At 52.6% G+C, this 22,932-nt stretch overlaps 4 protein-coding genes across 12 annotated transcripts; 2 read left to right on the top strand and 2 right to left on the bottom strand.

The window, feature by feature from the left end:
* Window positions 1-1,812: 1,812 nt before the first annotated feature.
* On the bottom strand, window positions 1,813-4,724 carry LOC116576145 (WAS/WASL-interacting protein family member 3-like). 3 transcript variants are annotated; one of them, XM_032318006.1, is made up of 2 exons: window positions 4,279-4,724; window positions 1,813-2,664 (listed from the first exon to the last, which is right to left on the bottom strand). In XM_032318006.1, the coding sequence occupies exons 1-2, from the start codon at window positions 4,722-4,724 to the stop codon at window positions 2,412-2,414; spliced, it is 699 nt and encodes a 232-aa protein (XP_032173897.1). In that variant the 3' UTR covers window positions 1,813-2,411. The 3 variants fall into 3 exon arrangements, with proteins under 3 accessions (XP_032173897.1, XP_032173896.1, XP_032173898.1); XM_032318005.1 differs by lacking the exon at window positions 1,813-2,664 and adding an exon at window positions 3,386-3,805; XM_032318007.1 differs by lacking the exon at window positions 1,813-2,664 and adding an exon at window positions 3,812-4,011.
* KLHDC9 (kelch domain containing 9) lies at window positions 4,699-6,527 on the top strand. 4 transcript variants are annotated; one of them, XM_032317992.1, is made up of 4 exons: window positions 4,699-5,240; window positions 5,544-5,703; window positions 5,795-5,993; window positions 6,253-6,527. In XM_032317992.1, the coding sequence occupies exons 1-4, from the start codon at window positions 4,723-4,725 to the stop codon at window positions 6,417-6,419; spliced, it is 1,044 nt and encodes a 347-aa protein (XP_032173883.1). In that variant the 5' UTR covers window positions 4,699-4,722; the 3' UTR covers window positions 6,420-6,527. The 4 variants fall into 4 exon arrangements, with proteins under 4 accessions (XP_032173883.1, XP_032173880.1, XP_032173882.1 ...); XM_032317989.1 differs by having other exon boundaries at window positions 5,795-6,023; XM_032317991.1 differs by having other exon boundaries at window positions 5,520-5,703.
* Window positions 6,528-6,553: 26 nt separating this feature from the next.
* On the bottom strand, window positions 6,554-19,523 carry PFDN2 (prefoldin subunit 2). Its single transcript, XM_032318010.1, has 4 exons — window positions 19,406-19,523; window positions 8,572-8,660; window positions 8,344-8,467; window positions 6,554-7,030 (listed from the first exon to the last, which is right to left on the bottom strand). The coding sequence occupies exons 1-4, from the start codon at window positions 19,478-19,480 to the stop codon at window positions 6,854-6,856; spliced, it is 465 nt and encodes a 154-aa protein (XP_032173901.1). The 5' UTR covers window positions 19,481-19,523; the 3' UTR covers window positions 6,554-6,853.
* NIT1 (nitrilase 1) lies at window positions 19,519-22,743 on the top strand. Of its 4 annotated transcripts, none has more exons than XM_032317985.1 (7): window positions 19,519-20,004; window positions 20,224-20,322; window positions 20,564-20,624; window positions 20,955-21,058; window positions 21,280-21,413; window positions 21,567-21,692; window positions 22,201-22,743. In XM_032317985.1, exons 1-7 carry the CDS (start codon window positions 19,950-19,952, stop codon window positions 22,465-22,467), a joined length of 846 nt encoding a protein of 281 aa, XP_032173876.1. In that variant the 5' UTR covers window positions 19,519-19,949; the 3' UTR covers window positions 22,468-22,743. The 4 variants fall into 4 exon arrangements, with proteins under 4 accessions (XP_032173876.1, XP_032173877.1, XP_032173879.1 ...); XM_032317986.1 differs by having other exon boundaries at window positions 19,536-19,662; window positions 20,564-20,818; XM_032317988.1 differs by having other exon boundaries at window positions 19,547-19,631; window positions 20,564-20,818.
* Window positions 22,744-22,932: the final 189 nt, after the last annotated feature.

The following is a 22,932-nucleotide window of genomic DNA, read 5'->3' as shown; positions in this document are numbered from 1 at the left end:
CCACAGAAGGCGCCAGGCTCCTCCCGGGAAGCCCACCTGCTGGGAAACGGGGAGGCAGCCCCCAGGGGCCAGCCGGCTCGCAGAGCCCACACCGCCAGGGGCGCCACACCGCCAGGGGCGCCTTCGGGAAGCTCCAGGCCTTTGGCGCTTTTCCCGCTCATCCAAACCCTCTTGCAAACGCTCGGCTTGGACGCAGCGGGTCTGCTGTCTCTGCCAACCAGACAGCCTGAGCCACTTCCTGGCCACCTGCCTGCGCTCCTGTCACTCCCGACTCAGCCGCCCCCGCCCCCGCCCCCAGGGGGAGGCAAGCCTGCCCAGGCGCTACAATCCAGCCTCAACCTGGGACCAGGCAGTGCGGGTGGCAGGGCGGCTGCGGAGTCCAGGAGGCCCAGGGCTGTGGCGAGCCTGGAAGGGCTGGGAGCTTCTCCAAGAGTGGGGAAGGCCCTGAGGGCAAAGGCGAGCGTTCCTGGCGGCGAGGCCTGAGAGGAGCAGGGCCAAGGCGGAGAGGACGGAGGGTGAGGGCGACACCAGTGGGATGGGGGAGGAACTGGGGACTCCCGAAATTTGAGGGCAGAATTTCTTTTGAAGTGTGTTGGCGCATCTTCCTTCTGCGTGGCTCGGAACGCCCGCCTGCCGGTCTCATGAACCCAAGGTCCGTCCTGTTCTCCCCTCCAAGACCCAGACCCCGGGAAGCAGGGACCCGTTCTCCTAGTCCCCAGACACCCCCAAGGCCTCACTCCCACTGCCCTTGGATACGGGGCCGCAACCCCGCCTGTTTGCAGCCCTGCAGACAGTGAGGCTGGGAGAGGTCCAGGTCTGCGGCAGAAGCAGGGGCAGGCCTCTGACTCCCCTCCGAGCAACCCCCCGCACCCAAGAGGCACCACAGGCCTCACCTTGCAGACAGCGCTAGTCCCTGCCCTCCAGCATCACCCTGAAGCCTTTCTGAGACTATTTCACTTTCAATTCTAGAAGTGGCGTTTAAAAAAAAAAAAAGGAAGGGCTAGGGAACAAGAAACAGAGAGTTCCTTCCTGTGATAGTTTGCAAGATCCAGAGGCACTGGTCCATGAACCAGAAGGAAAGGGTAGAGGAGCAGAGACGGGTCTAACTCCCCCTGCCAGCTTGCTTCCCTCCTGGGCCCGGGCCTCCCTGCTCTAAGGTCTCTTGTGGGTCAGTCCTACTCCCCGGAAAGGGCCCGTACACTGTAGCTCACTCAGTCCTCGTCAGGAACCCATACCCTAAGACTGTGCCCGGGGACAGTCCACAGTCTACAACACAGCCAAAGGGGAGACGCCTGGCCACTCCTGGAAGGTTCCAAAGCAAAGTCAGACAGTTGGCTCTGTTAACCAGGACAGAGAGAGAGAAGGGCAGACTCAGAGAGAGAAACACAAAAGTAGAACTGGCAAGAGACAGATCTCAGGGCACAGGGATACAAGCAGACACCAAGAGAAAGAAAGGAGTGGGGGAGACGGAGACAGACACGGAGGAATGATGAGGGCAATTCAAAGAGACAAAGAAGCTGAGACAAAGTCTGAAACGGAGCTAGGAAGACTAAAGAGAAATTTCTGAATGCCTCCTTGCCCACTGCTGCCCCTTCCTCCTGCTTCCCTCTTCTGCTCTCAATTTCAACCGCTCCACATGGACCCAGTGACATTTACCTACTCAGATTCGCCAAGTCCCTTAGCAATTCAGGTTTTTCCCCATTCTTAGCGCCCCTCCACAGTCCTCTAATCTCCTGATTGCCCCCCCCCCCCCCGTCCACGCACCATCCCACCTTTCTCTCCCACTCCTTCCTGCTCACATGTCAGCTCGGACGAGCCCTCAGGACCTGGCCTCTTGTCATCTCTTTTCCTAGCCATCCCTCTGTCCTTCTGTTCATCCCTGTCCTTATTCTGGCTGAACTAAGAGCAAAGAGCTAGAATTAGGGCCAAGAAGGCATGGGGCCAGGCAGTCCACTGGCCAGAATGAGCTGGGGAAAAACCCAGAAAGCCAGAGGACAAGGGAGAAAGGGGCGGTTGGGGGGACGACACAGGCAGAAGGGTTGGAGTCTGGAGAGCATCTCCCTGAACGGTGCTGAGAACCGGACACGGCTCCAGGGTCAGGGCGAAGTTCAGGGAACTAGAAAACAGAGTCAGAGTTCTGTGAAGGACTGAGGCGAGCAGGTGGTGATCTGGGGCTGGGACCGACGTCGGGGCCTGGGAAGCTGGGCTGTAGGCCCCCTCGCTCACTGGAAACAGCCACCTGAGGCCAAACTCAGAGGACCCTGTCGGGACGGGGAGACCGTGAGGACGATCTGCCGCCAGCCCTCTCTCCTGCACAGAGGCTGTCCCGGTCCCTGGCCCTAGCAGGGGAAGCAGGGCCAGAAAAGGAGGGGCCCTTCTGTTCTCATACAGTCCCCTTTCAGATCTCCCCTTCACTTTACCCGAATGCTGCTTCCTTCCTGGAGCGCGGACAGAGCCATCGCGGACCGCTCCAGATGCTGCTCCGGGCGTAAAGTAGACGTCCGGCAAAGGCAGCCCGACTTTTCTTTTTTTGTCTTGTTCTTCCCTCTCTCACTTTCCCCTGGGTTCTTTTCCGCCTCCTCCAAGATACGGGCTTGATTCCGACCCCCGACCAGCCGGAGGAGGCAGGGGAGGGGAGTGACGGGCAGCTCATCTCCTGGGTCTCTGTCATGGAAAAAATGCCTCTAAGACACTAGATGGACTGGGAGTGGGGGTGGGGGGCAGCCAAAGAGTGTGTGAGGTTCAGGCTCTATGTGCAAGCCAAGTGCTAAGGGCTGAGGCCGCAGAGTCAGAGTGGAAGCCCGGAGGAGGAACAGCAGCTGTGAGGGAGAAGCTGGAAAGGCCCCTGGGGTGGGGAGTTCCCTGTTCTACTCAGTAGAGGCAGAAAATGAGTCTGTGCCCGGGCATCTGGCTGGGTCGGTCAGTGGAGCAGTGACCGTTGATCTTGGGGTTGTGGGTTTGAGCCCCAGGTTGGGTATAGAGGTTACTTTAAAAAATAAAAGCTTTGCGGGGGAAAAAGGGAAGGAAATGAGCCTGGCAACATGGGCATATAGGCCACCAAGGGCCACCCCCCAGGCAACTCGTTGCCTAAATCCTAGGAGCATGACAGATTTCAGATGGGCTGTTAGGAGGGTGGCTGACTCTCAGATTTCAGTCAGGGACATTATAAGTTGGGGGTCTGGGAGGCACCTGGGTGGCTTCGTGCGTCTGACTCCTGGTTTGGGGTCAGGTCATGATCGGGAGGTCCTGAGAGGGAGGCCTGTGTCAGGCTCTGCCTCTGCCCTCAGTTCCGATCGCCTCTCTCCCTTGCCCTCTGCCCCTTGCTCACTCGTGCTCTCTCTCTCTCTCAAATAATAAATAAAACTTAAAAAAAAAAAAAGTTGGTGATTTTTTTAGAGATTTTGTTCCCATGATCTGGGAAAACTGAGGACCCTCTCTGTTAGACCCCGCAGAACCCGGGATATCTGAAAATGAACGGGCAGTGACTTTCAAAGCTCTTATGGGGTCTCGGCTTCAGGGACAGGTGGGAAACAGGTACTGTGACCTTCCGGTCTCTGTCCCTTCCTGCCCATACTCTGTCCATGCTGTTTTCTCCGAGGGCCAGAAGCTAGGGTCAGAGGCCTGTGCCATCAGACCCCCGAATTCCACGTCCGCCCCACTGCAGCCCAGGAAACTCGATGCCTCCATCCTGGGGCATGATGGGGAATGAGCTGATGCACAGAAACCAAAGGTAGAAGCAGCAGCCAGCCTCCCGTCCGCAGCCCGGCGCTGGGGACACGCGTTCTGCTTCTGCCCCACACTGTTTCTGCGGAGGAGAAACCTGTCTGCAGCCAGATTTAGTCGGCTTGGCTCTGGGCCTCTCCGTTCCTCACTGGGTCCTCCCGGAGGGACAGAGCTGGGAAGAGGCTCAGGGACGGGCTGGAATTAGAGGGAGACTCCGGGGAGGGGCGCCGGCCCTTCATCTCCAGTTCCAGATGCCACCGCACCTCAGTCTCCTTGCGCTGCGTGGGCCTAAGAGGCGAGCGGAGATCGGGAAAGATTCTCCCCAGGCCGCAGGAGTGAGTTCTCCGAGGCGGGCGCATCCTCCCTCACCCGCGGGCCAACCCCGCGCACGCGACGTCGCGCCCCGAGAGGCGGGCTCCGGCGCCCCCTAGCGGCCAGAGCGGAGCGGCTGCTCCCGCAGCGGCGCGGGCAGGGACCGGCTTCCGAGAGACCCCGCGACACGCAGCCCACAGCACGGTGACAGTGAGAACGCGGAGGCGGCCTAAAGAGACTCACCCTGAGAGTGGGGCGCACGGCCAGGACCAGAACCCAAGTCTCCTGACTCCCAGGCCAGCGCCCGGCCGACCGCGGCCTCGCCCTCGCCCTCCTCCCTGGGGAGCGCAGGTGCGGTTAGAAGCCGGTGTCGCTCTCGCCCCTGCAGAGCCCCGCCTGCACCTCAGATCAGCTCGCAGCTCTGATAACGCAGCAGTCCCGCGGGGGACCCGGCCGCGATCGGACCGCCGGCGGCTGACAGTCTTCCAGGATTGTCCCGGACCTCGCCCAGCGGCCGGCGCCCTCCCGCAGCGACCCGGGTCTCCCGTCTCCACGGTAACCCGTGCTTTGCGACCTTCACTTTGCAGCGGTCGCGCTGCCGGCGCGGCCGCGGTTGCTGGGCGACCAGGGGGCGGCGGGGAGCCAGGGACCCCGGCGTCCCGGGGTGGGGGGAGGGTTGGGGGAGGCATGGCGCTGGCGGGGTCCCCGGGGGGTGCGGGCTGGACCTGGCGGCCGGTGGCTCGGGACGCGCTGCTGGCGAGAGCCTTCCACTCGTGCACTGAGCTGCAGGGCCGCTTCTACCTGGTGGGGGGCCTCCCGGGCGGGGGGGCGACAGAGCCGAGCGGCGACACAGTGGTCTTCGACCCGGCGGCGGGACAGGCCGTGCAGCTGGGCGCCCGGGGCTGCCCGCGGCGCAGCCACCACGACGCGGCGCCCGTGGGCGGCCGCTGGCTCTGCGTGGTGGGGGGCTGGGACGGGGCGCGCCGCCTGGCCACGGTGGCCGCCCTGGACACGGAGCGCGGAGTGTGGGAGGCGTGGAGCGCGGCCCCCGGCAGCCGGTCCCCCGCCGGCCTCAGCAGCCACACCTGCACCCGCCTCTCGGACCGAGAGCTGCGGGTGGCGGGCCGGGAGGGCGGGACCCGCACTCAGCGCCGCTACGGAAGCATCTACACGCTGAGGCTGGACCCCGGCACCCGCACCTACTGGTACGCACCCCCCCCCAACCCTGCCCCAAACGTGTCGCCCGCCCTGCATCTCTGCTCTAGAAAAGCGAAGGCTCGGCGGGAGCGCGGGCACGCTCTCCGCATCCTGACCTCCCTCCCCCCGCAGCCACCCTGACGGGGAGAGCAGAGCGCGCTCCCTGCGGGTGTCCCCTCCTGTCCTCTGCCCACAGCTGCGTCCCGGCCTCCTTCCCGCGCTTGTCACCAGAGAGGCCAAGGGAACAGGCAGGACAGCCCTCCTCTCTTCCGGACAACCCAACTCAGGCCCGAACTTCTGCACACCCCCAGCTATAAGGAAGAGGGCTGCCACACGGCCTCCCGCTCGGGTCACTGCGCCGCCCTGCTCCCGACCTCGGGGCACCCCCCAGCTCACCAGCTGCTTCTCTTTGGGGGCTGCAACTCCGCGGAACCGGAAGTAGCAGGGCACTGGGGTCCCGGGAAAATTAAGGTAGTATCTGCTCACATGTTGCTGAGGGTGGAAGGGGGCTGAAATGGCGAGGCCCAAATCCCTCCAGCCAACCCCTTCTTTCTCCCCGAAGGAGGAACCACCTGCAGCGCCCCGTTTGATGGAACAGCTTGCCAGGCTTGTGAGCACGGGGCAGGGCTCCCGGCAGGGGCCCCGGGGCCTGCGGCATCACTCATGCTCTGTGGTGGGGCCCTTCGCTGTGCTCTTTGGTGGAGAAACTCTGACCAGGGCCAGAGACACCATCTGCAATGACCTCTACGTCTATGACACCCGTGAGGGGCGCTGGTGGAGGGGGGCAGAAGGTGGGGAGGTGGGAGCCCGGGAGAACCTGCAGGCGTGGAAAGGATGGGTGGGGTAGGGAGGAGCAAAAATTAATTGGCAAGATAAAGGAATACACAGCGTATTAAACTGTGAGGAGGCCCACAATCAAGTGAGGAGGGAAAAAATGGGCAAACCTCCGGTATTGTGAGGAGCAGAAGCCCCACGGTGCCAAAATGCTGCGACCTCAATGAGCACTTTCTTACCCACCAGGCAAGTCCCCTTCTCTGTGGTTCCACTTCCCTAGTGCAGACCACGGGCTGAAACGTGTGGGCCATCGGACCTGCCTTTGGAACGATCAGCTTTACCTGGTTGGGGGTTTTGGTGAGGACGGGAGGACACCGAGGCCACAGGTTTGCGTCCTGGACCTATTTATCTAAAGAGCAGTGCCAAGACACAAGCCTCTGCTTTGTGGCAAACTCATAAAGCATCATCCCCAGGAGCTATCTGCCTCACTTCAAATGCTTATTAAATTTCAACCTGAGAGTCAACATTTGTCTGTGAGTCTTTTTGTGGGAAGGGCAGTCAACAAGCAGCCACATCTTTATTTGCAAGGGAAAGGATAAAATATGGGACCTCCTCTCGTTTGTGAGCCTGATGGACCCAAACTCCACAAGTCCTAGGCTTGCCATGCCTCATGCAAATCCCACCCCTAACACTGGGAGAAAGCTTCAGGCTAGAGCTGAGCATTCTGACCAAAACATTTAATTAACAAAAAAATATTACAATAGCAGAGAAAATAATAATAATAACAATAAAGAGAAATGAGGAGAAGTGGGAGTCAGGGTAGAAAACAATGCAAAGGCCTTGGTCCCTAGGAGACCAGCACTCCCGCTGAGCCGGACTTAGCTCCGGCCCCTTCCGAGCTCTCCTTGGCTGCCGGCTTCTCATCTTCCCCCACCAGACGAATGTTGTGCTTTTCCCGGAATTCATTTAATTCTCTTCCCTTTGCCTGAAGCTGCTGTGTGAGTGCCTCAATGATCTTCTGTATCTAGAGGGCAAGCGACAGGGATTACAGAACAGGATTTTAGCACTCCCTGCCCCTGGCTGGGATGGCTGGCACTGGCTGGGGACTGACGGAAGGGTGATACCTTGGGCCTCACCCAGTACTGACAGCAGAGCCCAGACCCTGGAAGTCTGCCTCTCTCAAAAAATCAAAAATCATTTAATGACTTTAATGTACAAAGAACCACTTGGGCTGTGGCTGTTTTTAAAACGCCATTCCATGGGGTACCCGGCTGGCTCGTTGGTAAAGCATATGACTCCTGATCTCAGGCTTGTGGGTTCAAGCCCCACGCTGGGCACAGAGATTACTTAAAAAAAAAAAAAAAAACCACTCCACAGGCCCCACCTCTAATTGTCCTGAATCAGTGGGTCCAAAAATGGTATAAAAATATCATTTTTTAAAAAAGATTTTAATTTATTTATTTGAGAGAGAGAGGGAGAGAGCATGAGAAGCAAAGTCAGAGGGAGAAGCAGACGCCCCGTGGAGATGGGAGCCGGATGCGTAACTCCATCCTAGGACTCCAGAATCATGACCTGAGCCGAAGGCAGTTGCTTAACCAACTGAGCCACCCAGGTGCCCCAGGAAGCTGCACTTATTTTTTTATTTTTATTTTTTTAAAGATTTTATTTATTTATTTGACAGAGATCACAAGTAGGCAGAGTGTCAGGCAGAGAGGGGGTGGGGAAGCAGGCTCCCTGATCCCCAAACAGGCCGATGCAGGGCTTGATCCGAGGACTCTGGGACCATGACCTGAGCTGAAGGCAGAGGCTTTAACCCACTGAGCCAGGCGCCCCAGGAAGCAGCATTTTATTTATTTTTTTTTTTTTTAAGATTTTATTTATTTATTTATTTGACAGAGAGAGATCACAAGCAGGCAGAGAGGCAGGCAGAGAGAGAGGAGGAAGCAGGCTCCCTGCTGAGCAGAGAGCCCGATGCGGGACTCGATCCCAGGACCCTGAGATCATGACCTGAGCCGAAGGCAGCGGCTTAACCCACTGAGCCACCCAGGCGCCCCAGGAAGCAGCATTTTAGATGGTCGTCCAGAGGACCCGGATGCAGGCATCCACGGACTACACTGGTTGAAACACGGCTCTCGCCGCCTCCTCTCCCCCAGCTCAGCCAGGTCCCAGGGCGCAGGGCGAGAGGCTGGCAGCGCGCACTACTGCCGTCTGAGTCTAGACTCAGAGCATCCTAACAAGCACAGGCCGACAGGCTGCTTACACGGTCTTTAACAGGGGCTCCTACCTGCTCGCCTGCACCCGGCTCCCCTCCTGCGCCCGTCGGGCGCCTCCGCTCACCTGCTCCTTGTTGTTCTCCAGGGCCGGCAGCACCTCTTTGACCGTCCGCTCCACCAGCACGCCTCCCACCATGCGGTAGCACTTGCGGGCCTCATCCACCTCCTTCAGGGTGTCGATCACCAAGCTGCGGGGTGGGTGGGGGGAGCGGGCGGCTCTGAGCAGTCGGCCCACCCCGCGGCGACCGCCCGGCCCACTCTCCCGTCGCTGGCTGCTCCCCCACCTCCTCACCTGTGCTCGTTCAACTCCATCTCCAGCTCGGCGGCTTTGGACGCCAGCCCCCGCTGCTCCTGCCGAAGGCGGTTGAAGCCAGCGATCACCTTAGAAGAGGAGAAAGTGAAGTGAGAGAGGAGACGGCGGACATGGCAGAGGCTCCAGCAACACACAGAAGGGAAGCTCCGGACACTACCTCGGAAAAGGGGTAGAATCCAAGTCTGTGATTCCTGCCGTTAATCTGTCCGAATTCCACTCTCAACGCTTCCGGAGAGCCCACTGCGACTGGGAACTTGCCCGCCCCTCCTGCAGCTTCCAGGTGGTGAGGGACAGGCGCAGGTGCTACAGATGGGGGGGTGCGGGGAGGAGAGCTCCCCCAGGAGCTCGGACTTGCAGGGAGAGAAGGCTGTGACCTAAGGCTCCGTAGCGAGGAACTCTCGTCGTAACCCTCGTTTGGTCCGCCCAGGGCAACTGCCCTTCCTGAGCTCGGGGGCTGCTTGTGGGGCTACTAGTCACAGGACCCACGCTCCCTGGCCACGGGGGTGGCGACCTATCCTATACCAGAGCTTCTGTACAGGAACTGATGGGGGAGAGACAAACAGGTCGGGAAGACAGCAGGCGCGAAGACAACTGTCACGCACAGATGATCCTCGGTCCCTCTTCCTGAAATCCCCAAAGCTGCCCTAGTTCTTGAACTCGGTGTGACCCAGTTCTTGAACCTCTCTTTTCATTGTGTTCAATTCTCTGAAAGACCCACTAGCCTTCCAAAATACTGCTTAAAAAGAAACCCAAAAGGTTGGCCAGAGTCTGTTTCTGTAGCCTAGAAACCCTCACTAACATAGGCTCTTGGAGACGCACTGCCCTCCCTGAAGCCTGCAGAATGAGAAACGGGGGGAGAAAGGGGTGCAGGGGAGGCGCAGGAAGTCGTGTATGTAAAAGCCAGAGGAATAATCACCGCCAGCTTCTTGCTCCTCAGAAAGGGAGCAGGGAATTAAAATGGCGTGAAAACCTGACCGGGCACCACGATCACCATCCCTGTGACTCTCAGTACAGGGCTCGGAGGACGGTTTGGCGAGAATATCACATGAAAGGCAGAAAATGTAACGAGGGCAGAAAATTACAGGGGTGGGTGGGAGGGGAGGGGAAAAGAGAAGGAAAACCTGGGGCCCGGAGACAAAAGGCCAGGTTTCGGGGTCTGTCTCTGCCACGTACCAGCTCTATGGCCTCAGATACTCTATCATACGGCTCTCAACCCTGGCTACTCGTCAGCATCCCCAGGGGAGTGAAAAGTGTGAAAAGTGGCACCTCTGGACATTTACACAATCACTGGGTGAGGCCCAGCCTTCAGTTTTTCTTTCTTTCTTTTTTTTTTTTTTTTAAGATTTTATTTACTTATTTTTAGAGAAAAAGAGAGAGAGAGTGCCACAAGCATGCAGGGGCGGGGCAGAGGGAAAGAGAATCCCAAGCTGACTGCACTGAGCCCGGAGCCTGGGGCTCCATCCCATGATCCTGAGATCCTGACCTGAGCCGCAATCAAGAGTGTGAGGAGTGGGACACTACCCTGCCCCAGACCTCGGTATTTGTCAAAGCCCTCCCACATAACCGTAACGTGCACCCAGAACAGAGAACCGCGGCTTGCCCGCTCTTAGCCTTAGTTCCTACATGTGAAACGCACACGGGACCTACTCTATTGAGCTCGAGTATGAAAGGACTCTGTACGCAGTAAAGTACATTCGCTACTATCACGGCCCTCTCTCCAAACCCCCACCGCCCCGCTCCAGCCCCCGCCCTGGCTCCGCCGCCTGAACTGCTGCCGGAGCCTGCTCTCCTACTCACATCATGTCCAAGCTCACCACCACTAAGGACCAACCACCTGAACCTCACTAGGATCTTCTATCTCTAGCTCTCCCTGCAAGGCTCATCTACAGCTAGTAAGATCCTAATGGCCACCCCGACATCCTTCTACTGCTCAAAAAGCCAAGGAACGGGTCTGACGAGGACCCTTGCCACTCGAGTGGTGAGCTGCCCCCAACCTGTCCATCTCCCTCCCCGCCGTCCACTCGCTCCAACAGATGCCTTGAAAATCTAAATCCTCTATAAGCCTCTCTCCCTTCGCCTCCACTGCCTATACCAAACTATTCCATTTATAGTTAGCTTTTTCTCCGCTGTCAATATTACAGATCAAAATAATTTTACCTATGAAAATTCCATAACTAAACCAGATTCTAGGTGCTCCCCTAGCACTCCAATGACCCACTCTTCTGGACAAATGTTGTTAAATACACCAATGAAATCAGCTGAAGAGTCTAAGATTTCTGAGGCCTGAACTTCTTTTCCTTAATAATTAGTAAGAATCGGGGTGCCTGGGCGGCTCAGTGGGTTGAGCCTCTGCCTTCGGCTTGGGTCATGATCCCAGGGTCCTGGGATCAAGCCCCAAATCGGGCTCTCTGCTCAACAGGGAGCCTTCTTCCCCCTCTCTCTCTGCCTGCCTCTCTGCCTACTTGTGATTTCTGTCTGTCAAATAAATAAATAAATAAATAAATAAAACCTTAAAAAAAATTAGTAAGAACCTACTTCTCAACCACCAATTTAACATAACTAAAGGCAAAAGAGAGATTTTTTTTTTTTAATTCCAATTTTTCTTCAAACATTCTTGCTAATTAACAACCCCTATTTCCTCCTGGTCCAGTTTATGAACCTGTAATCAAATGTTAAACTAGAATAAATCTATTTAAATGTATGAGTTATCCACAGTTACTATGGAAAATTCCAGCCATTGGTGCCCTTAAAGAAAATGAAACCTCTTAGCAGCTGACTGTAACCTAACTGGAAATTAGATGCCAAATAAACTGGTATTAATGTGCCATATCTGGGCTCTGCCCCATAATGAAGACAGAGGCTGTGATGCAGCCCCACATTCTTCCTGTTAAAATACAACTTTTCTTTTTTTTTAAGATTTTATTTATTTATTTGACAGAGAGAGAGAGATCACAAGTAGGCAGAGAGTAAGGGGGAAGCAAGCTCACTGCCGAGCAGAGAGCCTGATGCGGGGCTCCATCCCAGGACCCTGAGATCATGACCTGAGCCAAAGGCAGAGGCTTAACCCACTGAGCCACCCAGGCGCCCCCAAATACAACTTTTCTAATGATCTTCTCCCCTAGGGCTAGAATTAAATTTCCTTCTCTTTCCCTTATTCCTGTTCTCCTGAAGTTGTCTGCTATAATCAGGGATGGCCAGGTTACTGCTGACTCTCTCCGCCCTACTAAACTCATCATCTTACATTTGTAAACCTCCCTACTGAGAAAGAATCCAATTAAATTAAAATACCAGCTGTTTATTCTATTCAAAAGTAACTTCAATCCTGGTAACTATACAGAGCTCTTCACATTCTCCTAACTGGAATGTACAAACAATTTTATGCGGGACAAGGTTTTCCTTTTTATCCCCCCAGCTTTACTGAGATGTAACTGCCACATGACATTGTGTAAGTTTAAGGTATACAAGATTATGATTTGTGTACATACCATGAAATGATTACCAAAATAAAATTAGTCAACACATCCCGTATGTTAACCCCTTCCATGTGCTCACATATAAATGCGCATCATGTCTGGATGGTTCAGTCAGTTCAATGTCTGCCTCTTGATTTGGGCCTAGGGTCATAAGGGTCACAAGACGGAGCCCCACGTCAGGTTCTGTGCTGAGCGTGGAGCCTGCTTAGGGTTCTCTCTCCCACTCGCCCAGCCCCTCTTCCTCACTCGAGTGTATGTGGGACCCGCTCTCTAAAAATATATAATAATAACAATAATAATAATAATAAAAGCATATTAGGGCACCTGGGTGGCTCAGGAGGTTAAGTGTCTGCCTTCAGCTCAGGTCATAATCCCAGGGTCTTGGGATCGAGTCCTGCTTCGAGCCCCACATAGGGCGCTCTGCTTAGCGGGGAGCCTGCTCCTCTCTCTACACCTACTTGTGTTCTCTCATTCTCTGTCAAATAAATAAAATCTTTTAAAAAAAAAATTTAAAATATCAATCTCCCTGCTCAGCAAGGAGTCTGCTTCTCCCTCTGACCCTTCCCCTCTCATGCTCTCTCTCAAATATAACTATAATCTTTTAAAAATAAAGAAGAAAAAAAAACTAAAAATAAAATAAAACATATCAATTCCTTAAATTTTTGTTTAAAGATTTTATTTACTTATTTGAGAGAGAGAAAGTGAGAGACAGCATTAAGTAGAGGTGGAGGGCTGCGGGAGAAGCAGACTCCCCGCTGAGCAGGGAGCCCGACACGGGACTTGATCCCAGGACCCTGGGATTACAACCTCAGCCAAAGGCAGACGCTTAACCAACTGAGCCACCCAGGCGCCCCCCCCTAAATTTTTCTGGTAGAAAATTTTTCCAATTCTCTTGTGTTCCTAATTTTCAACCATGCAGCCTGCCTTCTAAGCTTTACTGTTAACCTTTTTTGAAATTTTAAATATGCAAATACAACCTCTTTTTAAATACCTATTTTTTCCACAGTCCTACAGTAATATACCTTCCTCCCACAGTTTGTAAGTAAAAGAGCACCACTATCTGCCAAGCACTCTGCTCCTCTTTATCTCACTTAATTCTAAAATAAAAACACATTATAAGACATGTACTTCACTTTATAGATCAGCAGACCGAGGCTGGTGGGGTGTGGGTAAGAAAATAACACAGGGAACCAGTACTTCCACCCAGGTTTATTGAACTCTAAGAATCCATTTTCTACTGATGTATTTCTACCGGCTTGTCATATTATCACCTCTCATTAAGGTCAAACTGGGTGAGGGAAGGGGGGCGGCAGGCACTGGCCAGCTCAGTCAGCAAAGCCTAAGACTCTTGATCTCAGGGTTGTGAGTTCCAGTCCCATTCTGGATGTAGAGATTAGTGAAAAAAGAAAATCTCAAAAAAATACATCAAGGGCGCCTGGATGGCTCAGTCGGTTAAGTAGTTGACTTCAGCTCAGGTCGTGAACCTCGGGACCCAGCAGGCGCCGTGCTCAGTGGGGAGTCTGTTTTCCCCACTCCCTTTGCCCTACCCCTGCCCATGCTTTCTCTCTCTCTCTAATAAATAAATAAATAAAATCTTAAAAAAAAAAAAGTCAAACTATTTTCGTTTGATTTAAATGTTCCCTTTTCTCTCTCTCTTTTTTTAATTTAATCAATACCATATAGTGTTGGTGACTTCAGGAAAAATCTGTAATCATTAGCTTTACCTCCAAAATGTCCTTTGGCCTGCTTTCCTACATGATGTTTACTCTTATTGGGGTCAGTGAAGAACAGAACAATAGGTCAAGAATTATGACTAGATTGACCTGGAAAAGCATTTTCTGGGGTGTCACTCACTAAATATCCTCTTTTCAGTTCAGTGCCCCCTTTCCTGACATACTCAACTATGAAGAAAATGTCTTTGACCAGAGGCTCCTGGGTGGCTCAGTTCAGAGTCTCCCTTTGGCTCAGGACATGATCTTGGAGTCCTGGGATCAAGCCCCACGTCCTCAGGCTCCCGGATCAGCTGGGAGTCTGCCTGTCCCTCTCGCTCTGTATGTACCCAGACACACACTCTCTCTCTCTAATAAAGAAATAAAATAAAATCTTTTTTTAAAAAAGAAAACATCCTTGACCTTAATACTCCAACAAATAATGGTTCTCAGCCCTTCTCTTCATCTTCTTTTAGGATTATTCCGGACTCACTGCCTCCTTTCCTCGCCTCCCATTCATTCCCAAGCCAACTCCCAAACTGCCTTCTCTCCATCACTAGCTATAAACTATCGCTACTTAGTGAACTGTCCTCTCAAAAATCACAAATGGCCTCGTACCATATTCAACAATTTTTTTCTCAATTTTCACTCTGCCTCTCTACTCTCTCTTTTTTTTTTTTTTTTTTTTAAGATTTTATTTATTCGACAGACAGAGATCACAAGTAGGCAGAGAGGCAGGCAGAGGCGGGGGCAGGGGGGAGCAGGCTCCTTGTCAAGCAGAGAACCCAATGCAGGGGCTCGATCCCAGGACCCTGAGATCATGATCTGAGCCGAAGGCAGAGGCTGGCCCTCTACTCTCTTCCTTTAAGGAGCAACACGGCAGGTGGAAATAGCCCAGACTTGGGTCCGACATGGGTTCATATCCTAGTTTTCCCTGTTGTTTGGCTAGTTACTGTTTGGCCAGTTACTAATTTTTCTCTTGGTTTTCTCATTTTTAAAATAGATCTCATATATGGATATATCATATATCCCGCATGGTATACCATAATGTTTTTTTTTTCTTTTTTTAAGATTTTATTTATTTATTTGACAGAGAGAGAGATCACAAGCAAGCAGAGAGGCAGGCAGAGAGAGAGGAGGAAGCAGGCTCCCTGCTGAGCAGAGAGCCCAATGCGGGGCTCAATCCCAGGACCCCGAGATCATGACCTGAGCTGAAGGCAGCGTCTTAACCACTGAGCCACCCAGGTGCCCCTACCATGATGTTTCTAAACATCAGCACTACTGATATTCTGGGCAGGAGAATAATTTCTTATGGGGGAGCTGTCCTGAGCAATGCAGGAGATTCAGCAAGCTCTCTGCTTCTACCCACTGAGAGCCAGAAGCAGCTCCTACTTGTGACAACAAAAAACGTCTCCAAGATTACATTTCTCCAGGCGCAAAGTCAAAGCTGAGAACCACTGCCTCAGGATAGCAAGGAGAACTAAACTGAGGGAACATGTCCAGTGCACAATACAAGGAAGGTTCTCTTCTCTCATTTATTTTATTTATTTATTTATTTATTTATTTATAAGATTTTATTTATTTATTTGACAGACAGAGATTACAAGTAGGCAGAGAGGCAGGCAGAGAGAGTGAGAGAGAGAGAGGAGGAAGCAAGCTCCCTGCTGAGCAGAGAGCCCGATGTGGGATCTCGGGATCAGGACCCTGGGATCATGACCTGAGCCGAAGGTAGAGGCTTTAACCCACTGAGCCACCCAGGCACCCCCTCTTCTCTCTTTTAGCTTCCAGGGCCTTTCGGTTCTTTTGATCTCCTACCTCTCTTAATACTCCTTCCTGGGACGCCTGGGTGGCTCAGTTGGTTGAGCTGCTGCCTTTGGCTCAGGTCGTAATCCCAGGCTTCTGGGATAGAGTCCCGTATCTGGTTCCTAGCTCTGCGGGTTGCCTGCTTCTCTCTTCGGCCTTTGCCTGCCATTCTGCCTGCTTGTGTGCACGCACTGTCTCTATGATAAATAAATAAAATCTTAAAAAAACAAAAACAAAAAAACCACTCCCTTCCTCTTTCTGAAGTTCTTCCTCTCCTCCCCACCATGGAGACAGGATCTAAGATTCTTTTCATAGTACTTTCTTTATGACCTAGACCATTTCAATTGGTATCTTAGCTACTTCTATAGCTTCAACAATTGCCTTTATTCTACTGCCTGCAAACCCAGGCCTTCTCAGAAATTCTAGACCCATACTTAAATGTTAGAAGAAGGAGCCCTGAAGTCGGTCAGAAATGGCTTCACAATCTAACCAAGTTATCTCTTATTCAAACCTGTTTCTTCACCAGTAACATGAAGACAGGGGCGCCTGGGGAACTCAGTGGGTTAAACCTCTGCCTTTCGGCTCAGGTCATGGTCTCAGGGTCCTGGGATGGAGCCCCGAACCGGGCTCTCTGCTCAGCAGAGAGCCAGCTCCCTCCCACCACCCCACTTGCCTCTCTGCCTACTTGTGATCTTTCTCTTTCAAATAAATAAGTAAAAATCTAAAACAAACAAAAAACATAAAGGAGGGGGAGAAACCTCTTTTGGAGTGTATCAAAGGATATATTCCATAAAGGTAATAGTAGTTAATTTGGGATACGAGAATCATGGGCAATTTATTTCTTATTTTGTACTTTTTCCTGTGTTTTCTACATTTCCACAAAGAACGTATCTTATTTTATGTAACAGAAAAATAACAACAGTATACCAGACATCCTTCTGTGACTCCCTCACCGCTTACATTAAAAAGTTCCAAATTCTTTGTCATGCAAAGATTCAGCTTGCTTTAAGCACATCTTTCACATACCTCATGATTTAGCTAAACTAACCAGTCCCTGTACTTTGCATCAGCCTGTGCTTTCCCTAGCTATCCTCTTATCCTATTCCCTAATATCCTATTTCCATTACCACCTGTTCAAATCTATCCAATCCTTCAGGCTTAGCTCAAACATCTCTAAAAGGATCATGTATAAATGGGAAAGTATGTCTGTCTGATTCTCAAATCACTCCCTCAATTGAAAGCCCTACTCTTCCAGTTACTGACTCTGGGTAAGTTAAAGTGTCTGAAATGCAAATGTCCTTATCTATAAAGGCAGGACAATATAACCTACTCCAAATAGCAGCAATTAAATAACAGATCAAAAAACAAGTAAAGTACCTAGTACAGCGTGTTACTTCCTTCCATCTTGTTTACAAGGGACACATGCAGCTCACATTTGCAGGAGTGATAAATGTGTCTGTGTGTGTGTGTGTGTGTGTGTTTATTTTTTTAAGAAGTCATCTCTAGGCCCAACATGGGGCTTGAACTCACCACCTTATGATCGAGAATCACATGCACTACCTACTGAGCCAGCCAGACACCCCAATAAATCTTTTATCTTTTACCCAGTGTTCTCTCTGGAACACAAAGGCCACAGAACATTAAGCGAAACAGCCTCAGAACTCAATTATCACAACTGCTCAATTTCTTTTGAGGGCTTCCTTTCTCCATAACCCTTAAATATTGGTTCCACCCTTCTTCTGCTTCTTTTTTCACTTTCTGTACAAAGGCATGATGATTTTGCCCATAACCATGACTTTGTCTACCATCCATAAGCTTAAAATTCTCTAATCTATATCTCAGACTCAGATTTCTGTAACTCAAGATTTATAAGTCAGGGGCGCCTGGGTGGCTCAGTGGGTTAAGCCTCTGCCTTCGGCTCAGGTCATGATCTCAGGATTCTGGGATCAAGCCCCGAATCCGGATCTCTTCTCAGCAGGGAGCCTGCTTCCCCCCCTCTCTGTCTGCCTGCCTCTCTGCCTACTTGGGCTTCTCTCTGTCAAATAAATAAATAAAATCTTAAAAAAATAATAATAAAACCCAAACTCAAAACCCCAAACTAAACTTACTTCCCCACCCCCACTCCGACATTTCCTATCCGCCTACATTCCCTATGACACCCGCATCCATCAAAGACAGAAATCTGAGAAACGTCCTAGATTCCTATCCCTTTTTCTTCACACTGAAGGTCTGCATTCCATCCTATATTTTAAGTCTGTCTACCTGCATCCTAAACACGCCAGGCAGGTTCATGCCTCAGTGATTTTAAGTACATGAGTCCCTCTACCCAGGAAATTCTCTACTTCCTTCTTTGCTTGACTAACTTCTCTCATCCTTTAGAATTGAATTGAAGGATTATCTCTTCCAGAAAAACAAACACACTCTATTCCAGTCACCGTGCAAAAACACTTTACATGCATTTCTTGTCTAATAATCCAAACAGTGATGAGATATGCACCATTATATTTTTACAGGAGGGAAAAGGTGAGAGAAGTAACTCATGGAAGGTCATCTACACATAATAAATAGTAGATACCTGATTCAAACACAGACCTGCCAAACCTCAGAGCACTTCTTACGCTCTCAGCCACCCCACTATAACACAGCTCCCGTTTCCCACCCACTCCTCAAATCCCATAACCTCCTGCTTAGTTAGACAGTCCCTTTTCTAGCTGGCATAAAGAGGGGCCTGTACAGAATATTGTACATCTCTGCTGTTTGGTTTCTCTTTTCTCAAATGAGTCTGTGAGCGATCCTGAAAACAAGGTCTACTTCATGTATCTGCTTCCCTGTACCAAGCAGAGGGCCTAGCACATAGTAGAGCCTCAGAAAATATTAGGTTCCTTCTCCCTTCCCTTCCACAACTCCCCACCCCAGAGGGTAGAAACTATCCTTTCACTCCTCCACAAAATCCCACAGCACTTTGTACCTGTTAGGACACTCATCCTTTGCCCCATGTTGGCATTTTGTACGTCTTATTTTACGATGAGCTCCTTGACTGCATGTGGCAATTCGAAAAATCTTAATGTAGATGGCTTTGCCTGTAGTAACTGCTCAACAAATAACTGGTAAGTGAGCCTGTAATTAAAAGAGCTGTTCCGTTTTCCTTTCTATCATGTAGATTTCTTCCCACCTCTAGTCAACACTAGCCCCACCACTGGCAAACCATGGCTCCCACGCCACAAAAGGCTTTCTGAGTTATTTATCAAACGTCTCCCGATGCTAGACACTGGGGGAAATGCAAACTCGGGTTAGAAAAGGGTTTCTGGTCAATAAAGAAATTCAATCTAATAATGACTTGCGAATCAAAATAGTATGGAACGCTACACTGTTCAAGTATGTGAGTCACGTGGCTCTGCAGAGCGAGGGCGACTGTCAACGTGGTTTCAGGGTCACGTAACAGACCACACAACCAGCCCGTTGACGAGTCCCCCGGGATTCGTTACGAGCTGCCTGGCCCAGCCTATCCGGTTTGAGGGTGCGGAGAAGGGGGGAAAGCGACGACCTATCTCCCCTCACCACTGTGCATCCTCCCACACCCCGCATCTCCCGGCTCTGGGCCTCCTGCCGGCGCACCCAACACCCCAAGGGAGGCGTGGCCTTCACCTACCAACCCTCGGGCTCTCTCCCGGGGGGCTCGGCCGGCTCCTCCAAGGACCCTCCCCTCTCTAGGCGGCCTCGCAAAGGTGGGACCGGGGCGAGGCCTGCACCAGCCACAGGCTCCCCCCTCTCCCCGCATCGACTCCGGAGCCGGCTCGGTTTTCCTCCTTCGCGTTCTCCGCTCCTCACCTGCTCTGCCGACACCGCCCCTTTGCCCGCGCCGCTACCGCTGCTCTTGCCGGTGCGACCGCTGCTCTCCGCCATCTTCGTCGCCTGCTGGGCTTCCGGCGTGCGCGGCCCCGCCCCGCCGTGCGTCACATCCGGCCTGGGAGTTACCGCCCACTCGCCCGGGTGCCTGTGCTTCCAGGCTGCGGTTCGGTTCGGATCCTGCGGATGGTTGTGGCCGAAGCTTCATGTAGGACCTGCTGCCTATTCTGCCGGCCGCGGTGAATTCCGCCTGCAGTGCTTTAACTTGTGCCGCAGAGACACTGCCCCTGGGAGAGGCGGAAAGGACGGGTTAACTGGAGCGTGGGGACGCGGGTTGGGATCTGCGTGGGTGCCAGTGCCCTCTGCCCTCCACGGGTGGCGGGGAACCGGGGCAGGTGAACTTCCGCTCCGAGATGGCGGGGTGAGGGGTGGAATATGCTTGGAGCAGCAAAGCTCTGCAGGTGCGCAGGCGAGGAGAGAGGCTGGGAAAAAAAGCGAGGAAGTTTCTTGGAGGCTTGAACCGCGGATGCGTTCCGCTCGGGAACAGGGCTTCAGTCTAGTACAGATCCCTGGAGGTCCAGGTACTCAGGCGCCGAGCAAAGCCCTTTCCTCCATCTTCCCACTGTATGATCTCTTTCTGTAGCCCATAATTACTCACACTAAAGAGGGTTTTGAAGACTTGGGGGGTTTTACTGGGAGGGCCCTGATTCAGCCTCACAGTGTGAAGAGAGAGGTCAGAGAATCCTAGAAATACACTGCTTGAGGGAGCGGTTGGCTTCCTGATTTCTCACCTTCCTCAGGCTGGGCTTCATCGTCAGGCCTCCTCACCAGCTCCTGTCCCTTCTTCTGTGTCCTGGACTCCGGATACCTCGACTCTCAGTACTTTGTGCACAGCCCAGGTAACATGTTTTGCTCATTCCTCAGTGCCTGTCACATAGTAGATGCTCCAGAAATGTTTGTTAAATGAATAGAGGGTGGGAAACACGGGGGTACCAGCCATTCACAGAACATTTCATCAGTGGGTGCCCTGAGGAGAAGAAATCAAAGGGCCCTGCAGCCCTCCTGCAACCCCATTTGGGACCCTTACTATTCCATTTCCCCATTCTGGGATATCTGAGTCCTGCCTGTGCCAACTCACAGGGCCAGAGCCATGGCTATCTCCTCCTCTTCCTGGGAACTGCCGCTGGTGGCTGTGTGCCAGGTAACATCAACACCGGACAAGCAGGAGAACTTCAAAACATGCGCTGAGCTTGTTCGAGAGGCTGCGAGACTGGGTGCTTGCCTCGCCTTCCTGCCTGAGGCATTTGACTTCATTGCAAGGGACCCTGCAGAGACACTACACTTGTCTGAGCCACTGGGTGGGAACCTTTTGGGAGAATATACCCAGCTTGCCAGGTATTGGGGAAAAGGGGGAGGGAAAGATAGTTTCTCTGTTGGGCAGTGTCCCCAGATTGCTAGACAGGAGGGTAGAACATTGAGAAGAGTTGCCAGTGTTGCCTCCTCCCCCTTGCCTTCCTCCCCCACCCCCCAGGGAGTGTGGACTCTGGCTGTCCTTGGGTGGTTTCCACGAGCGGGGCCAAGACTGGGAGCAGACTCAGAAAATCTACAATTGTCACGTGCTTCTGAACGACAAGGGTGAGACTTTGTAACTCTTTAGCCTTCTCTTTCCTGGCTCTTCGAGCTAAACCAACATTCTGCAGAATTGTTTCTCACCTCGGTCTGTTTTCCTTGGTCAAGAGTTTTAGAGGTGTTTGTGCTTCTGATCCTAGCTTATGAGCTAGCCCCCTGGGAGGAGAGGAACTAAGCTGGGCTTCTAGAACACCAGCACTGAGTATTCCTTCTCCCTCTTCCTCCAGGGTCAGTGGTGGCCACTTACAGGAAGACCCATCTGTGTGATATGGAGATTCCGGGACAGGGGCCTATGCATGAGAGCGACTCTACCATTCCTGGGCCCAGTCTTGAGTCTCCTGTCAGTACACCAGCAGGCAAGGTGGGAGCTGTGTAAGGATGAGGCCGGGAAGAGGAACATAGATGTACTTCGAAGTAATAGAGGATGGCCAGCCCTAAGGAGTGGGGTAGGCGGCGGGTATGCGTAGATGCTATGACAAACGGTTCAGGGGCATTAGGCTGTTTTTCATTCCAGATTGGTCTAGCTATCTGCTATGATATGCGGTTTCCGGAACTCTCTCTGGCACTGGCTCAGGCTGGAGCAGAAATACTTACCTACCCTTCAGCTTTTGGATCTGTTACAGGCCCAGCCCACTGGGAGGTAAAAGGACCCCTCTTCAAAACATAAGGGCCTTCAGGGCGCCTGGAGGGTGCAGTCAGTTGAGCATTCGAATCTTGGTTTCAGCTCAGGTCATGATCTGGGGGTTGTGGGATCGAGCCCTGCATCGGGCTCTGCACTCAGTGCGGAGTCTGCTTGGGATTCTTCCTCCTACTTGCGCTCTCTCCCTCTCTCAAATAAATAATCCAATCTTTAAAAACAAAACGAAACAAAAAAACAAACCACACACATACAGGCCTTCTTTGAACTTCATTCTCCTCCCTTGGCCCTACCAGCTGAAGGGTTTTCCTCCCCTCTCCACCTAGTGGGAAAGTCATTCCCTAGACTGTTGCCTCTCATTATGTTGAAGAATAATTAACACAGTAAATCATTCCCAGGCAATTATCAGAATGGTCACAACGAGTGAACTGGCCTGTAATGTTCCTCACCTATCAGTTACCCACTAGCTGCTGCCTACCTAACTGAACACACATCTCCCCCCCACCCCCAGGTATTGCTGCGGGCCCGTGCCATTGAAACCCAGTGCTACGTGGTGGCAGCAGCACAGTGTGGACGCCACCATGAGAAGAGAGCAAGCTATGGCCACAGCATGGTGGTGGATCCCTGGGGAACGGTGGTGGCCCGCTGCCCTGAAGGACCAGGCCTCTGCCTTGCCCGAATCGACCTCCGTTACCTGCGGCAGTTGCGCCAACACCTGCCCGTGTTCCAGCACCGCAGGCCTGACCTCTATGGCAGTCTGGGCCACCCGCCGTCTTAAGACTTTGACTTCCGGGAGTTGAGACTCCCGTGTGAGCTGGTGTGGCTGTGACTTGAAGGCAGGACCCAGGTGTGGCTCCCCTCACCTGGAGAACCTTGCCTCTCTCCACGGGCCATAGGCTCGGCTTCTTGGGAAAGAAGAAACTTTCACCTGAGCTCAGATTTCAGTTTCAGAAAGGTGGACTTTTATATAGTCACTGTTTATTTCATGAAAACTGTGGTTCTGCTGAGGGCTGAGCAGCACTGGCATTGAAAAAAATAGAATCATCATAAAGTCTGTGTCCGGACATCTCCTTTGGGAGCTCAAGGGGGAGGTGGTGGGGCACCAGTGGGACCAGGCTCTAGCGCTAGGCCTCCTGGCTCCCTCGCCATGCCTCCCTACCCACATAAAAGTGCAACACTCAGTGCATGGCCCAGCCCCGCGCTCCGAAGCTTGGGGGTGGGGGTGGGCTAGAGACCGGGGAAG

Source organism: Mustela erminea, chromosome 17 (assembly GCF_009829155.1).
Source record: "Mustela erminea isolate mMusErm1 chromosome 17, mMusErm1.Pri, whole genome shotgun sequence".
Lineage (NCBI taxonomy): Eukaryota > Metazoa > Chordata > Mammalia > Carnivora > Mustelidae > Mustela > Mustela erminea.
The sequence above is the reverse complement of the archived record's forward strand: the minus strand, read 5'-3'. Positions and strand labels throughout refer to the sequence as shown.